Source organism: Zea mays, chromosome 7, assembly GCF_902167145.1.
Source record: "Zea mays cultivar B73 chromosome 7, Zm-B73-REFERENCE-NAM-5.0, whole genome shotgun sequence".
NCBI classification, from domain to species: Eukaryota; Viridiplantae; Streptophyta; class Magnoliopsida; order Poales; family Poaceae; genus Zea; species Zea mays.
Window position 1 is genome coordinate 121,095,213 of NC_050102.1, and position 18,008 is coordinate 121,113,220.

The 18,008-nt window shown below is 43.3% G+C and overlaps 2 protein-coding genes and 1 long non-coding RNA gene across 5 annotated transcripts; 2 read left to right on the forward strand and 1 right to left on the reverse strand.

Moving 5' to 3' along the window:
• The first annotated feature begins 281 nt into the window (after nt 1–281).
• LOC103632766 (uncharacterized) lies at nt 282–4,192 on the forward strand. The gene is made up of 2 exons (XR_556138.4): nt 282–449; nt 3,584–4,192. It is a non-coding gene; the product is annotated as an uncharacterized lncRNA (long non-coding RNA).
• A 1,736-nt stretch (nt 4,193–5,928) lies between these two features.
• On the forward strand, nt 5,929–9,951 carry LOC100282222 (uncharacterized). Its single transcript, NM_001155134.2, is given in 3 exon segments — nt 5,929–6,132; nt 9,240–9,499; nt 9,631–9,951. Coding segments are annotated over 3 exon segments (462 nt in total). The 5' UTR covers nt 5,929–6,039; the 3' UTR covers nt 9,740–9,951.
• Nucleotides 9,952–10,205: 254 nt separating this feature from the next.
• LOC103632767 (BTB/POZ domain-containing protein NPY1) lies at nt 10,206–15,902 on the reverse strand. 3 transcript variants are annotated; one of them, XM_035961011.1, is made up of 5 exons: nt 15,255–15,902; nt 13,178–13,502; nt 12,972–13,041; nt 11,069–12,238; nt 10,206–10,943 (listed from the first exon to the last, which is right to left on the reverse strand). In XM_035961011.1, exons 4-5 carry the CDS (start codon nt 12,098–12,100, stop codon nt 10,386–10,388), a joined length of 1,590 nt encoding a protein of 529 aa, XP_035816904.1. In that variant the 5' UTR covers nt 12,101–12,238; nt 12,972–13,041; nt 13,178–13,502; nt 15,255–15,902; the 3' UTR covers nt 10,206–10,385. The 3 variants fall into 3 exon arrangements, with proteins under 3 accessions (XP_035816904.1, XP_008652721.1, XP_020396384.1); XM_008654499.4 differs by lacking the exon at nt 13,178–13,502; XM_020540795.3 differs by lacking the exons at nt 13,178–13,502; nt 15,255–15,902 and adding an exon at nt 14,109–15,184.
• Nucleotides 15,903–18,008: the final 2,106 nt, after the last annotated feature.

The following is an 18,008-nucleotide window of genomic DNA, read 5'->3' on the forward strand; positions in this document are numbered from 1 at the left end:
TAGCTAGGCTTTGTGCTCATATCTACAACAAATATGTTAATAACACAACCGAGCTCGGCGCCAAGACCTGTGGCGCCGAGCTCGGTGCCACGTCGACGCCACGACGTCTAGGTATGCCAGCGTAGCACGTACCTCGGCGCCATAGGCTAGGGCGCCGAGCTGTGTTACCTCGGCGCCATAGCCTATGGCGCCGAGCAAAGGGTCCAAAATTGCTATTAAAATTTTTTAGGGTCTAAACGTGAATTTTTTTTCTATAAAAGGGTTAAAATGCAAAAAATTCGGACGTCGCGTTTATTCCACGCCGCACCGTCCTTTCCAGAACCCTCTGGTCTCCGCGTGCGGCGGCGCGATTTCTTTGCTTCTCCCTTCCACTTCGAGAGATTGTTGATTATTCTAGAGCCAGATCCGGGTAACAGATTCGAGTTTGCGCCCGCCCTGTTCGGCTTCAGGTACCTCCATTCGGTAACCCTAACTTCGCTCCAGTTCATTGCTAGTAGCAACTAGCAAGCAACTGTGTCGTTAGACTAGCAGAGTGGTGGCAAATAATGCTGCTTGTTCTTGGTAAAGGGTTTATGATTTGGTCTGCTTTTCACGTTGTCAGTTTGCGTACGGGAGAGAATAGTCGCTTCGATTTTTGTCTTCAGGATTCTGCCGGGGGTTAGCTTGAAGGCTAGGGTCCCATACAAGCAAAATTTCAGCATCCAAATGCTATGTGGGGTTGCAGAAAAAAATGTTAGGTCTCTAGGCTAGATTGTGTTTATGAATTTGGAAAGATACCCCTGCCAACCAAACAGTCATTGAATTACGAGCACGGATAACCAAACTGTAGGAATTCCTTAACGCCAATGGATATTTCTCATCGTTTCTGAGCAGGCCATTAATAGGATCTCTTCACAGATATGTGAAGTACAAGCTCTGCAGTCTGCTGAAACCCAATAAGGGCTTGTTCGTTTGTCCAGGAATGGATTTGGAATCGTTCCAGCTAATCAAAACTTATATAGCTTAGAGAAGAAATCCAGCTAGGAATTGTTCCAGGCCTTCGTTCTGTGAAAACCGAACGGCACCTAAGGGCATGTTCGGTTGCAATGATTTAATTACACTGGGATTGAGTGGATCTTGCCACTGTCTGTTGCCACTCAATTCTCTTGGAGGTTTAATATGCTGCCACTACGTAACCGGATCTTTGCGTCATTGCATGTGCTGCTCGCTTGTGAGACAGGGATTTCTCACATGCCGTTGGACTCGTGGTTTGTATCCTGGGCCGGGGTGGCAGGGAAAGGTTGGGTTTGACTAGGATGAAGTCTACACAGTGCCTACACGAAGTCATGAACATATGTTTCTGTGAGCTGGAATTCTTCCTCAACCGGGTTATTCCACGTGGGTCAAAACCCGTAAACGAACAAGGCCTAAGGTGGTTCACAATTGCATATAAACGGGATGAGTAGTAAAACTGTGTGCTGATCAGGCATGACAAGGTACATGCCGGCCTGAATACAACATGCCTCTGTTTCGAGTGGAATACCTAAAGCTGATCAGCATGGTTATTAAAGCGTCGTTTAAACGACGATTAAGCGTCGTTTAAGCGCTAAAACGTGATTAGGAGTTAAGTCGTTCATACATTTTAAAAAAACTGCGTAGAACGTCCGTTTTGGACGTTTAAGCGACGTTTAAACGTCGGAACGCGCGTTCTGGATGTTTTACCCGTTCTACGGACGTTCTGTGCGTCTATGAGTTGTTGGGCCTTAATGGGCCTTTAACCAGCAAGCTTGCTCCAGCCGCCAAACTGCCAGACGCACAGCCGCGGAGCCGCCAGAGACAGACGCTGCCGCCGTCGGCCGTCCTCCGCCCTCCAGGTACGCCGCCGCCCCCCTCCTCCCCCCTCCGGTCCCCCTCCTCCCTCCTCCGGTCCTCCCTCCACCTACAGCCGCCGCCAGTGCGCAGTCCAGGCGCAGCCGCCCAGTGCGCAGTGCGCCTGCTCCAGCGAGCCGCCAGTGCGCAACCGCCCAGGTCGGCAGGTCCAACCGCTGTTCGTATTTTGCTGCTGTTCGTATTCACATTCTGTTGTTGTTCCCTGTTCGTATCCAAAACACGGTGCACTGCGCAGCCAGCCAGTGCGCCAGCCACCATGCATATGCAATATTGACGAATGTTGCTGAAGTGCTGATGCTGTTTTTAATCATGCTACACTAGAATCGTCCATCCTGCTCGCTTGTCTTTCTGAGCTGTGCATGCACAACGATTTGGGCTTGAGTGGTGGTGCTAAAGTCTCCATGGGATGAGCTTGAGGTGCACTACTATTTATCCGGCTTCTGAAGGGCGCCTTCGGTTTTGTGCATAGGCTCATTGGGTTGCTAACTAGTAGTTTTTTTTTGTTATAAGATTCTTCATATCTTTTTCGTTTAGATTAAAAGTTTGTGTCGTGCCCTTGATTACAACCATGAAGCTGCAGTTTCTGCTGTAGTGATTTTGGTCTGATGCTCAAATATAATGTTGAGGTGTGTCTGCGTGCTATTGCTTCAAGCACACTGTTTTTACTGGGTTCCTTCTGAAGAAGCCACACATAGTTTTTTTTTCGTTTCTTCTTTTACCTGTTTGAATATTCCCATTGAAACTTGTATATGTGTCTCATCTACCTTCCAGAAAAGAGGTTAAAAAGTATATCATGTTTTATGTTAGTCTGAAAAGACGTTTCAACGTTCGTTTAAACGTTCAAACGTTGAAAAGTTGGTTCATAACGTTTTAACGTTTTACCGCTTTAATAACCATGCTGATCAGGCATTGCAAGGTAATCTAAATATTATAGGACAGGTGGTGCAGCGGTGAGGGTCTCACTGAGTCACCAGGTTTCAAAGCAGCCTTTTCGCATTTGCGGGGGAACGCTCATCTTGGTTTATCCCTTCCCCAAACCTCCCTCGTGTGGGAGCCTCTGACACTGGGTCTGTCCTTTTTACTACACAAAAGACTTTCCTGAACAAAGTGTAGTTGGATACGATACAAATGCATTATTATTATTATTATTATTATTATTATTTTGTGTCTTCTTTGCCTGGTTACTTAAACTGTCATTGTTTTCCTTGCTTTCAGCTCAATCGGTAGTTTGGTACTGCTTGCTGCAGCAAGCAAGCATACTTGCATCTACTGTTGTTGACAGAAGAAAAGTAGCAGCAACAGCCGCTACAGCTGTTTACAAATCACTGCTGAGCACACCCTTCGTTGTAACTTTTTAGTTGTCTTAAGTCCATAACTTGTCTAGTTCAAGTGTTCAACTACTTGAGTTATCTGGACACTATTGACACAGCCAAATTAGATATGTTTTACCAGTATTCCTGTTTGGTGACCATTTTTTAATGCCCTCGAAAAGGCTTCTGTCCCTAAAAGGGTCCATGTTAATGTATTAGGTCAATTCTGGTGTGTCAATCCAGTATCCAACTGGGTAATCATATAAAAACTCTCTAGAAATTTCAATTCTTTAAGACATGCATGGTATAAAGTTTCCATTCATCAAACTCTCATGTTGACAATCCAACCGTTGCCGTCCTGACTGATGCATTCATTCATCCATTGCTGTTTCAATTCATTCCAGATATGGGGAACACTACATCTGTGCAAGCTGAGGCTTCAGATTCAGCGCAGAAACCTGCCACAACAGCTCCTGCACCTGGGTCAAAGCCGAAAAAGATCTGCTGTGCTTGCCCAGATACAAAGAAGCTGAGGGACGATTGCATCGTGCAGAATGGCGAGGATGCCTGCGGAAAGCTCATCGAAGCCCACCTGAAATGCCTGAGAGCCGAAGGGTTCAGCGTCTGACGTGGTGCTCCATCATGGCAACTCCACACACCTGTTTCTGCAGTAATCTGATTTTGATCATGAACAGTGTGATGAATAAGGACTTCTGGTAGAGTGATAGAAACAACTCGCAGTTTTATTTCTAGACTGGAAGGAGGAAATCCCCTGAACATTGCCAGTTTGCAAGAGTTTTTCTATCTTTTTTCAATGCATTTAGTGCCACACATATCTGCAATTCTGGATAATACTTTATGGAGCATATGTATATGGAAATTGCTTTTTTTTGGTCCACTGTTTGGAGATTGAGCACCACACTGTATGGAACAACTGTTGCAAAAGTTTTCTACTGGCTAGAGCTTTCAGTCACTTAATCCAGTGATGTATGAATGAAGAAGATATTACCCTCTACACCTTTGTAGTTTCGTTGCCAATGGCTGTTACAGTGTTATCTCTATAGATCCACTTACCAGCACCACTCAGCCACGCACGGTACAGTGGTGGCTGGTGCCGGTGCTCATATCGTGTGGATGCCAGCAGCCAACATTGTGTTGGTTCTGCACACAAATTCCTTCTTTTCTTGCTTCAGGATTGCGTGGAATGTAAGCACTGACCTTGGCGCGAATCTGAAGCCTGCAGCTCTCTTTTTCTCTCTTGTTACCCATCTTTTTGTTTCCCAAAAAGATTTTTGTGCTGGTGTTGTGGACTGCTTGTTTCTTTATGACGATCCGTATCATCATTACGTAATCGACCATGATCATTTCTATCGTCGTAGCGAACTAATAAGATGGGTTATATATTATCGCAAATCCCTAGTTTATTCAATGTTTTTTTGTTCTATGCACAAAATAAGAAGTTACGAGTTATTACGACGATAACTCAAATTGTATATAATAATTGAGTGTTTGATTTTTATGGACTATTTTTAGGTCCTCTGTTTTATTCTATTTTAGCTATTTGGATTGCTGCAATCTATTGAGATAAAACTCTGTAAAAGTAGTAGAAGACGGTATGAATTAAAACCAAATAAGCATACTGTAAAATGAAATAAAATAGAGTGACTAAAATTTAGACTATAACCCTAACCCCTAGATCGTCTCAAGATTATACGGTGGGCTTTAGAAGGTTTTGATGTTGCTCATATTTTTATATGTTGGACTATTGGTTTTTATTTATTGAGGAACATTCTCGCCATAGTCTAGAATTTCTTTTGTGAACCTTCTGCTTTCTCTAATTGAGCCGAACATTAAAAGTGCCAACTGCTTAACGCATGTATGACTGCATATGGGAGAAGTATATAGAAATGTCCCTTAAACACTTTTGATTTATTAAGTCAAACTATTTTATTCTAGTAGATGCGGGTTTGGATTTTTTTATAAGCAAATTAAATGCCTAATAGTTAATGGAAGAAGAAAATGGGGAATTTTTAATTCGTCCATAGCAAACAAAAAAATTGCTATATACTATGTAGAAATTAAGGTTGAATGCACTTTTGGAGCACAGTAATTTAACTGAAATCATGTAGAAATTCTACGGTATTTAGGTCATTTTCACAGAAAAAAACGTATAAAACAAAAAAACACTCTGAAGGGAGCCTAAATTCAAAGGGAGTGTTTCCCATTTCAGAATCTATTTCGGTATATAGTCTGTATATAATCACTATACTTAGGATGTTTGAATGCAACAAAATTAATAGTTAGTTGCTAAAATTAGTTGAATATATACAGTCTAGCTCATAGTTTTACTATTAGTAATTTTTAGCAAATTAGTTAATAGCTAGCTAGTTAATTTCACTAGCAAATTTTTAGCCAACTAACTATTAACTCTAGGGCATTCAAACACCTCCTTAATTGTTTTCTTATTGAAAGGATGAAATAATTATGTATATCAGAGTATTATTTAGGAGATATTTAAATACATTAGAGCCAATAATTAATGAAAAAAATTAGTTAGATATATTTAAACACCGTAACTAGCTATCTTCTATACATCTAATTTTATTAGTAATTTTTTAGTCGTTAGCTTTATTGTATTCAAAATACTGTCTTAATTATAAAATTATTATACTGAAGGAAGGAGTGGTAGCGCACCCAGTCACGCCGCCCCGCCGCCGCCCCCTATAAATGCGCCAAGCCCGAGTTAACCAAATTAAAGAAAAAGGAAATTTTCTTGGGCGTTCTTCGGCTTCGTTGTCACAAGGTTCGAGTTCGTCACCGTCTAGTACGACTGTGCGAGGGAGGAAGAGGCGAGGAGAAGATGCAGATCTTCGTGAAGACCCTGACGGGGAAGACCATCACCCTCGAGGTGGAGAGCAGCGACACCGTCGACAACGTCAAAGCCAAAATCCAGGTGTGTGCCCCCAGCCTTGTTCTTGCTCGCGTCTCATCGTGGATACCTTAAAGGTTTGTTCGGTTAGGTGTGGATTGAGAGGGATTGGAGGGGTTTAAATCTCCTCCTATACAAATTTTTATAGGAGAGGATTTAATCCCCTCCAATCCCCCTCAATCCACTTCAAACGATGGGTGGGATATTCAACCCTCAATCCACAAGGTTTGACTATATCTGCGACGAGTAGAGGGTTGGATCGATCCAATCCAAGTTTACCCTAGTTGTTGTGATGTTCACCCGATGTTATTTGGATTGATCTGGGTCAGATTAATATGGAGGTTTAGTTTTGGGGATTATCTATTGAGGTAGTTTTGTTTGGATTGCTAGGCTGAGCAAATATAGCATATTCGAAAGGTTGTGTGTTTTGACTGCCTGAACAAACGAAGCACTATATTATGTTCAGTACCATGCGCAGTTTTACTATTTATTTAGTATCATGTGTGAAGTACAGGCCTGGCAGTGGTGAGCCCAGTGGTAAGACGCCTTTCCAGTGAGTCAAACGTCCTAGTTTGATACAGCCTCTTTGCAAAAATATAGTGATAAAGTTTAACTCGGTTATTTCTTTCTTATACCCCACTCATACTCATGTGTAAGCCGCCAGCGCTAGATCTGCTCTTTTTTTTATTTAGTACCATGTATAATTTTGTGGTTTTAAATACAACTGTGCCTAAAATGAGATCTTGTCTTCATATTTCTTTCATAATACAACTGCAATGTCTCCTTTAAAAGTGAGGTTCATTCAATAGAATTTAATACAGCTTATATGCAATGAAAAAATTCAGTTCCTTATACTCACGGCAATACTTATTAGGTCATTTATATGCGAAGAAGAACACATTCTCTTCTTCATTGCTATATATATATTTTGACTTTTCAAGTTAGTCTTCTAAAAAGAATAGATGCTTCCACTAATTCCATGCACATCTGTGCAGGATACTCTAGATAGGCATCCTTAATAGTTTCCTATTTGAAAACTTTAAGACCAAACCTTATAGTGCATCCTTATAGTTTACCTATCACTTGTAAATGGGTCTTCAAGGTTAAGACCAAATCTGATGGTTTTGATGAACCCTATAAAGCATGTCTTGTAGCTAGAGGATTTCAGCAGACTTCGAGAATAGGTTATGGAGAAACTTCTGCACCAGCTGCACATATGACTATTGCCCATACTTTGATTGTTGTTGTTGCATCTTCTTCTTTGACTATGCCTCAAATGGATTTAAAAAATGCTTTTCTCCATGGTGATTTGTATGAACAAGTTTATATGCTCTTACCTCCTGACGTTGATGTTTCTTTGGGTCATGTCTGTCATCTTAAAAAATCTTAATATGGTTTGAAATAGGCTCCTCATGCTTGGTTTTAGAGGTTTGCTATTGCAATATGGGCTGCTAATTTCTCTCGTAGTGATCATGATCTTGTTTTATTTGTTATCTCTCTCCTCGAGGATGCACTTCAAGGTTATTAAAACGGCATAATGTTGAAACGCTCATAGGTGGGGTTTTGACTTTTAAACGTTTAAAAACGGAGTTTTAAACAACATAGGAAAATATCAATATATCATAATTTCAGACAACAACATAGGAACCATCTAAGTGAGCAATTTCAGATGTCCAATTGAGATCCTCTCAGATATTTCTTAGGCATTAAGGTTTTGTAGTCCATAAATGGATATTATCTTTTCTCAATCCAAATACATTCAAGATCTTATTGCTTGTTCTGGTTTGAATGATAACCACATAGCTGCAACACTGATGGATCTTCACTTACAACTTTGTCCAAGTGATGTTCCACCCCTTCTTATCCATCTCAATCTCTGTTCTTAAGGCGTCGCCTAGGCGTCCGGGCGGTGGTCTAACGCCTAGGCGCCTTGCCCGCCTACCTCGCCTAGGCGTCGCCTAGGTGTCCAGGCGGTGCTCCAACGCCTTGGACCGCCTTACCGCTTTAAAAACCATGATCTCAATATTGACATATAGTCGACAGTCTAGTTTATCTAACTATCATCTGACCTGATATTGCACATACAGTTCATATTTTGAGTCACTTCATCCCTGCGCCTCCTCGGTTATTATAGCCATTTGCTACGTGTACTGAGATACCTAAGAGGAACTACATCTCGAGGTTTATTCTGTGATCGTCATAGCCCACTTGAGCTTCATGCTTGCTCAGATGCCACTTGGGCGAGTGATCGCACTATTCGTTGCTCCATCACAGGTTATTGTATTTTTTTGGTTTCTCACCTATTGCATGGAAATCTGAGAAGCATGTTGTTGTCTCTCGGTCTAGTGCCAAGGCCAAACTTTGAGCTCTTTCTACTACTACTGCAGAGATTATCTAGATAAGATGGTTATTAGCGGATCTTTATATACTCCTACACCTCTTCTTTGTGACAACACTGGTGCCATACAGATTGCAAATGATCTAGTAAAGCATGAACTTACAAAGCATATTGGTGTTGATGTTTTCTTTACTCAATCTCATTGGCATCATAAAACTATTGCTCTTCAATATGTGTCCTTAGAATTGCAAGTGACATACTTCACAAAAGCACAACCTATAGATCAATATTGGCTCAATTTAATCAAACTCAATGCTTCAGATCTTCCACTTTCATCTTGAGTTTGAGGGGTGTTAAGGCCCATAAGGGCCCAATATTATTAGCCTATATATATTCCACCAAGTTGAAACTTATTATCAGTGTATCCTCTTATTCTGAGGTTATAGTTTGAACATGCTTAACGGGGACATTTAGAGACGGCCTACTTCTTCACATTCACCTAGCAATGCATGCAGTTATTGATAGACAGAAAAATCATGGTATGCATTTCCGTGTATTAGCTAAAGCATTGCGTATGTCGGGGGTAGCAATGAGAAGAGAGGCAAAGAAGACCAAAGTTGAAATGCTATGCAGTAAAAGGAGATTTAGAAGGATGGAATATTATTCAAAGTTTTAGTCTTAAATAAAAATGAATAAAAAATAACTATATATATGTCTCAACCTTGACTTGCTCTAGCCTACACTAACTTACTTGGCACTAAGAAACTCTGTATTGTTGTTGTGCTTGTCACAGGACAAGGAAGGGATTCCCCCAGATCAACAGCGACTGATATTCGCTGGCAAGCAGCTGGAGGATGGACGCACGCTGGCTGACTACAACATCCAAAAGGAGTCAACTCTTCATTTGGTCCTCAGGCTTAGGGGTGGAACCATGATCAAGGTCAAAACTCTCACTGGGAAAGAGATCGAGATCGACATTGAACCCACTGACTCGATTGACAGGATCAAGGAGCGTGTTGAAGAGAAAGAAGGCATTCCTCCCGTGCAGCAAAGGTACCATGCTGATTTTTTTTGTTATATCTGCAACTGTTACTATTTGTTCTTCGGAATGCTCATTCTACTTGAAACCAGTTATGCTTTCCTGGCGTCTGGTGCTGATGAAGCTACTTTGGTCGCCTTTGCAGGCTCATCTATGCTGGTAAGCAGCTTGCTGATGACAAGACCGCAAAGGACTACAACATCGAGGGTGGATCTGTCCTCCATCTTGTCCTTGCTCTGAGGGGTGGTTACTAGTCTAAACCTGATGAACTAGCAGTCAGATAAACTGTTGTGTTGGCTGCGAAATGTGCAGGCCTGATGTTGAACTTGCAAGGAGATAGTAACAAATTATCAGCTTTGCGCCTTTGCCCAGTGGAAGGGGCTGTCTTCCAAGTTATTGTCTGATATGGAATTGTTCCAGATTATCATGTCTCGGCGTTTACCCATTATTATTATTTGATTTGAACCTTGCTATGTTAGTCAGTTTTCATACTTATGGTGTGGTTGCGTCTTCTTTTTTATACTGTAGTTTGGTTTTGACGGCATTGTTCCAAATTGACTTGCTTTTGCACTGAAATACTCTCGTTTTTTTTGTAAGATTGGTTCCTTATGGCAGTCCTGCGTGATGTAGCGCATGAAATTCATGTTCTTCAAGGTACGAGTTTTTGTTGATTTTTCTTTTCACCTTTTGCCATTGAAACATTTTTAACAACTCAGGCCCTGGTAAATATTTGCTCCCAGTTGAAATTACGCTACAGTAAAAGCTACGGCATGGATCATCACATAGAACAGCAGATTGATCTGCGTACAAAACAAAAAGGGATTGGCAGCAGATGATACCTTCTGTACAACAACCTATCCCAGAGCCCTAAACTAGGAGAGCCCCCACCCCCAAAAAAAACTAAGAAACAGAGTACCTCCTGCCCCTAAGAGGGGGAAGAGGGGAGGGCTTCACTTCTGCAGGCTTTGCTGACAACGGTGGGCTCTGCGAGCTACCAGACGTCTCCGAGCCTTTCCCGCCATGCTCGCCCTGCCCTTTGCTGCTCCACAGCTTGTCAAAGATCCTCCTGGATCGCGACTGCAGCAGGAGGCCCCCAAGCTGGTCTTTAAAGCTGTTCCTGCCGCCCCTGTGCTCGCTGATCCGGTGCTGCTGGCTCTCTCTCGCGCTCAGGCTTGTCACCTGCTTATTCAGTGAGTTTGGATGCTTCGGTATCCGCCTTTCACCACGGTCACATTGATCCTGCGTAGGCCGTGTGCAAGCGTGTTCTCCATTGTCAATCAGGGCGAGTTCTTTGCTTGGGCCGGCCCTCAGCTGCTGGAAGAAGAGGACCTGAACCACCAACCGGAGAGGCAGGCGGTCGTTTTGTGTGGCGTGCACGGATGCATCTGCGCTGAGCTTCTTGACATCCACCAGACTGCAAATCTTCTTCTTCTCGGACTTGTTTATGTCTGGGTGTTCCTGATTAGAAAGAACAGATTTGCCATTCATAGTATAAACATCCAAACAATGTACTACAATACAACAGCAATAACTGAACATCAAGCTAGGCGCACGAAGTGTTTGCCTTCTACGTTTGAACATACCTTGAGATATGCATCGACTGCATAGTACAGGTTGTCATGAACAGGCCTAGCCACCTCTGGCACGGCAGTCGCCAGTTCAACAAACATAGACAACGAAAGGTCTTGATCCGAAGCTACTTCAGACAGGTAGCCATCAACAAGCTCTCCTACCGACAAAATGGATTCTTGCTCGAAGTTGAGCTCAATCATCTTTTCGTCGGACTTCTCAATGAAACCGCCATTATGAGACAGCGCTGTTCTTGCAACAAATCTCTGGACAAGATTATGCACCAGCCGAACATCATAGGTACCATCATTAGGCGAAGTGGCAGGTAATAAGAGATCCTTAACAGTAGCTTTGTGCAACTGGAAGCTGATCCTCCTGATAAGCTCTTCCTTCACGTGCTCCCCGCCTCCGACTAGTATGGCCACTTTCAACAGTTTCAGGAGAAATCTGCAAGAACATCCCGAGCTCTTGTCAGAAGGCAGCAACCATATTATTGTCTCAACCAGACATTGATTCCTCCTCATGTAATCCTCGGCAACTAATGCATCGTAGGAGTCTGGCAGCCATCTAACTGCATAGGCTTTAAGTGCCTCTCCTATCAGTTCAGGTGACATTCTCCCCTTGGATTTGATAGCAACCATGACTCTCTTGTACAGGTCAACATCCAGTTCACACAAGTCCTCAACCCACCAATCTTTTGGAGCTATTGATGGCTTTCCTGCTGGCTCGACTATTTCAGCACAAGCTCCTCCTTTCTTGCTACTATGACTGTATGACCAGGTTACATTGGCAGGATCCGCAGACGTCTTCGAAGCGATGGCATCGATACATCTACCCACAACCTTCAGCTCTTCAGACCATGGTGATAGAGCCTTTGTGCTCTGGAGAACAATGATAGAGTCCTTCCAGCTACGAAGTATGCTAGAATTTATGAAGACCTCGATTTTAAATATCAAGTTCCCCTTTTCCATATCTTCGGTCATTTCAAGATACTGTGACGCACATCTTGCAGCTACAACGTTGTGTGGACTGAGGGTGACCACCATTCCATAGCAGAACTTGGCACATATTTCGAATGATTTTGCTCCCCCAGGAAGGTCATCTATGCGAACCTCATCAGTCTCGTCCTCAGCGGCCTTCAGAACTAATCTTTGAAGCTTGCCGCTCTTGGAAAGGAGGGGAAACTGTATATCACAACCAAATAAAACATAAATATTTCAAACTTATAGTCATCTAGGCAATCACCACGCATATATTGTTCTGTATATGAATAATATCCGGCACAGAAGTAAAAACATCCTAAGTAAAACATAAGTGAATTGCAGATAAGATGCAGTGAATTGGTGGCTCGATTATTTAGTCCCACAGTAACAAAATTCTCCTTCAGTTGAGTTTTCAGATAAATATTGTCTTTTTTTTTTGCAAATGTCAGTAAAAAGGATTAAAGGAACATCAGAAGTGGTATCTGGTAGATAAAGGAAAGAGACAGCCCAACAACCATCTTAAGCCAAACATAAATGTGAGAACATTCTATTTCTACAATATGACACCTCAAATTTGTACTTTAGACCAGAAGCCTCAGGAAATGACCAAATATGTATCTTGTGATAGTACTGACTTAGAGAACCTTCATCATTATTCTAAAAAAGATACTACCTCCGTTCACAAATATATGACAACATTGACTTTTTTTCGAAAACTTTGACCACTCGTCTTATTCAAAATATTTATTCAAAAATGTAAAATTTTAAGTCAAGCACAAACTACCTTAAGTGATAAAACAAATGATAACTCATTATTTTTTTGAATAAGACGAGTGATCAAAGTTTTTAAAAAAAGTCAACAGTGCCATATATTTATGAACGGAGAGAGTACAATTCTACATCTGTGCAGTAGTGGAAAATACTGGGCACCAACCTTGTGCAAGTAAAATTTTACTTCACCAACATGCACCACAACATCTGTTGCAAGGTCAGAGACCACATATCTGCATGCATCAGCAATAAATTGTAAGCAAAGGCATATTGTAGAATAATACACAAATATATTTGTCAGAATAGCCAGGGAATGATAAATAGTTTAGTCAGAAACGGATAACAACAATAGTTTTTGTAACCACTAACCACTTATCGTTCTAATGGAGAGTTCACTTCCAGATTACTCACATCAGTCATGCACTCATACATAGCCTAAGATCGATGCCATAACTTTATGAGCCAAAGAGTTAGCAGAGCTCAGGACTCCACAGCCATCTTGCATGGCTGACAAATGCATGGAGTTTGATACATCATCAGTAGTCAGGCATATCGGCAACAATGTATGCGCAAAGCTCATCTTAGGCTCTAAAGGTCCTGTCAAAGACCCGACCAATAATGGAGGCAAACATGCGGTAGCTTTTCACTTAATCACTTGACTGTACAGCCTGCTTTCCAGTTATTTCCAGTTCAGCTAACAAAAGCAGACATAGGCGTCAGTGGAGTTGGCAAACAGCACACGCACGCAAATGGGTTAGACGCTAAGATCCAAAATCTCTCATGTTTGCTTGAGTTAACACCATCCCTTTCCCCCACCTACGGGGAATCTGGATGGCCCAAACCGAGATCTCGTAATTCCTTCGTGCGGTTAACCAAATAACCAGCCACAAAAGCGTGTCACCACAAGATCCACCACCTAAAGTGCCACTTTGCACTCATCAGTGATAGAAAAAAAAATACTACTGGATTGTTTAAAAAAAAAGATAAGCTGTGACGAAGCAACTTGCAGTGGATTCTTTAGCTGAAGGAAAAGCGAACAACGCTCTGATCAATGATTAGGAAGATGGTGAGATGACCATCGTTTTCAACTTTCCTTAACAATAAACTAGCCCAGCTAAAGTTTACCAAGTTGCCCAGGATCAAACAGCAAGACGTAGTGGTATCTACCATATAATAACACAAGAGCAAAGTATAATGGCTTCTTACCCCCTCAGATCTGACCTACACTAGCCACAAAAGAGCAGATGATAAAGCAAGTACAGATTCAGATTAGAAAAAAAAACCTACAGCAAAGCCATACTTTCTAGCCAGGAAATAGAGTAGAAGTAGTCCGGTTCAAACGCAAGCACAGCACTAACGGACGCCAATGCAAGAGCCCTGTCATAAACAAGAGCAGTGACGAAAACAAAGTAGGTTTCAGCTCAATGGCCCAATGACGAACCGCATCTTGACGAGAGTTGTGTGTGTGTGTTTTTTTAATCAGAGGACTGCCCAACCCATCATCATCACGGCGAAACAAATCGCTGGACACGCGGAGACTATGGGCCTGTTTGGTTCGTGGCTAACTACGTTACACTTTGTCTAAGGTTAGTTCGTGGCTAATTACGTCACACTTTGTCTAAGGTTAGTCGTTCAAATTGAAGAACTAAACTTAGACAGAAAAGTTAGGCAAAATGTGGCAAGTTAGGCAGGAAAAAAAACATGCCCTATATCGCAGTACAGCGTTGCTGCAGTCCTCCGATTCGGATAAAAAAAACGGTCAAGGGTTTTGGAGGAGACGGCAGGTACGAACAAATTCGGTGTGGTATTGGCAAACCAGAGAAGCATGCCTATGTTCTGTATTTTTCTGTATGCAGCAACAACAACGACGACGACAACATCAAAAGATCCAAGCACAATGCCGCGTCGGAATCAAGGAGCGAGGCACGGAAGGACAAAGGAGTCTGCTACTTATTTCCGAAACTGAAAGTGAAACCGAAGCAGAGCAGGACAGTCGAACACAAAGAACATGGCGGGCGGGCGGGCAGGCGGTGCAAGAAGCTTTGGAGCCTGCCACCCCCCGTACGTGTTATGTTAGCACCCGCCACCTTGACCATAGTCTCACGAAACAGAGGTGTTCTTCTAGCTAGGAATGCTCCTAACTAGATGTGGAGAAGAAAAAAAAAAGGAGGATTTTTTTTGGCGCCACCCCACTCCGCCTATATCGAGCGAACAGTACCGGTGCATCGTTCGGGCGCAGGGGAGGAGTCCGAGCAGACTGAGCAGGACTCGGCAAGAGGACGCGGCGCGCACATAGGGAGCAGCATTGGGTAGATGCCATAGAACATACTGGAAGTGGAAGAGGCAGCAAAGATCGCCGCGCTGAGCCTGAGCAGAAGGGGGGAGAGAGAGAAGGTTGGGGAGAGAGAGAGAGAGAGAGAGAGAGAGAGAGGAGGCGTGTGCTCACCGGACGTCGGCGCCGTCGGACTGGAAGGCGTCGGGCTTGGAGCCCAGCTTCATGAACTTCATCCTCCTAGTCCTTTGGTTCCCTTTGTTTCCCTTTGGTCACCTTTCTTCTTCCCTTTTTCCTCTCAGAGCCGTGCTCCCACTCCCATGCACAGCTGCTGTTGCTGCTCCGACGAAGAGGCGGCTGGTGAGCTAAGGGAGAGCGGAGGGGGCGCGCTGCTGGTGCTCGGAGGAGGAACGGCGACGAGCGGGAGGAGGAAGGAGGCGGCGAATGATGCCGTGGCGTGTGAGTGATGGGATATATTATTAAACTTCCCCTCTCTCTCTCTCTCGGTCGCTCCGCTCCGTCTCTGCTCTCTGCACTGCTGCACTGCACCCAACTCTCTCTCTCTCTCTCTCTTTCTCTCTGTCTGCTGCTCTCTGGCCTCCGCGCCTGACAAAGCCGCCCTTCTCGTTGCTTGTTGCAATGTCAATACGGCATCGTCTCTCTCTTTTTCGCCCTGTGCTGCGCGCCTCTTTTTCTTCACTTCAACGCTCTGTTCTGCTCTGCGGACAGCCGAACCCCATTCCGCCGTGGTAGTGGTGGGAGTGGGACTACTGTGTATCGCGGTGCTTACTCCACAGACCACAGTTATTAGGCGGTCTAATTGCGTGCTTCGCTTCCCTTTTAGCTGGTTTATTAAATAGAAGAACGTCGCAGCGGGAGCCTTGGCACACTTGACTTCACACAGCTACGCGTCCCTTTCCGCGGTAGCCCTTTGGAAAGCAAGGATCATTGCACGTTTTTTTTCTGTCTCTCTATATTCTTCCTGTGAAGAAATAAATCCATCTCTGCACCATTTCTTGCACAAATTAATTCCTGAGTCCGTAGCATTTGTTGATGGCCACTGTTCCTCGCGGGGGCACCGCGTGTTTATTTTTTCTGACAAAGGAAGATTTTATTTGTAGTTTCAAGTATGTGATACAATCTCTTAAAACGTCTTTCGCTTAAACATCACACAGCTTAAAACAACAAAATATCATAAACCACACGCTCTAATTATAGTCAATCTGATGACTAGACCGACATCATGTGCCTCGAAAAAAAAAGGTCCTTACCACCAACAGGGCCGGCCCTGGGGGTGGGCAGGGTGGGCGGCCGCCCTGGGCCCCCGAAGTTATGGGGCCCCTAAATATGTATTAAGTATATGATGTGTGCTATAAATATTTAGTAATTAGTCTTGGATCAAACACTATTTGATAGTCTGTTCGCTAGATGTAGCTTGTTGGAAACCTAAGAAACGAACCGACAAGCCTATTACTGTCACAGAGAAAATAAATCGTCACAGACTCCTAACACGACGTGGCGACACCCTGAGTGCGTATTCGATAGATGACTATAGCCGTAGTGTATAGTGTACTAGTTCTTATATTATATGTTATATGTGTGTATTTTTGCAATCTCACGAACTAATGATTGTTCATTGATATATTCTATATAGGATTTTAAAGTCAAAACTTTTATCCTAAACTCTTATTTTACTTTGGCACCAAGTGAGTAAAAGGCCAAGAAGATTTTTGAATGGTGTATTGTTTGCTACATGAATTTTCGAGAATTTCGTAGAGGTGGATTGTTATCTTAATGTCTCTATTGCCTATCGTATCTTAGTGACTGCTCCATCTGCCGCAAAAACTTTTTAAAACTAAAATTATTGAAAAAACTATTTGTGACCAACAATCATGTTTTCGAAAACTTTATATATAAATATATATTAGATATATAATATATATATATATATAGACACACACATATATAGAGATGAGAGGGGCCTATAAATTAGTTTTCGCTCAGGAGTCAGGACCCCTAAAATGTTAGGACCGGCCCTCACCACCAAGTACCGAGTACATTTCAGCTAGCCAGTGGGGCACTGGTCAGTGGGCAAGCGCGCGGCCTAGCTGCTGGGGCAGCCAAGTCAACTGACCGCCAGATTTGATTTACAGATCTGGATTCTGGGAGTGGAAAGACGACGTCACTACTTCCGCGCGAACAACTCCAGCTCAAGACCTGATCCATTATATATTATATAACGTCGTACGTACTAGAGAGTGTACGTATATAGATGCAACGACTGGAAACAGAGCTCTTCGCTGCTGGAACTCAATAGGCCAGCATGCATGCAGTTGATGCCAGGTACCTGAACTCAATGAACGATCCGCGTGGGTACGGGGTGGTCGACGACGGACGGTCATGCATGCAGGAGGCAGGAGCACGATCCGGCGCCGGCGCTGGACACGCACGATTTCGAATTTGTTGCTAATCTTTAGAGGCCGGCGGGGGGAGAATCTGCTTGGTCAAACGACCCCAAGGTGTGGCTAAATAAACTAATCCGTGCCGGTACCGTCCTTGCCATTAGATCGAGGGTATACATGCATGCAGCATACGGTGTTTGGCAAACAATCAGGTGCTGGTATTGGTAACCAAGGTGATGGTTTGATGGATGAGGTGCGTGGGAAGAACTGCACGCTAGTGGTTTCTCTTCCAAGTTTCAATGTACTATACAAATAAAAAATGAGATTCTATCGTGTGGAAAGGACCCGGCCGGCAGGCCACAGTGACCTACCTACCAGGGAGCTATTAATGAAGATGCTCTACCATCATTAACTGCTAATGATTAGCTTATGACAAAGTTAACACGCCTCACCGCGCGCATATGCATGCAGTCGGGGTAACATGCAGTTCATCACGCCGGCCGGCTTCTCTCGTGAGGCACGCGCG

Excerpts from the sequence above, each read along its gene's own strand:
- LOC103632767 (XM_008654499.4), bottom strand. The coding sequence starts at position 15,316 with ATGAAGTTCATGAAGCTGGGCTCCAAGCCCGACGCCTTCCAGTCCGAC. Across the intron at positions 12,239-12,971 it reads TAAAATTTTACTTGCACAAG|TTTCCCCTCCTTTCCAAGAG; the intron begins GTTGGTGCCCAG and ends TGTGATATACAG. Across the intron at positions 10,944-11,068 it reads CAGTCGATGCATATCTCAAG|GAACACCCAGACATAAACAA; the intron begins GTATGTTCAAAC and ends CTTTCTAATCAG.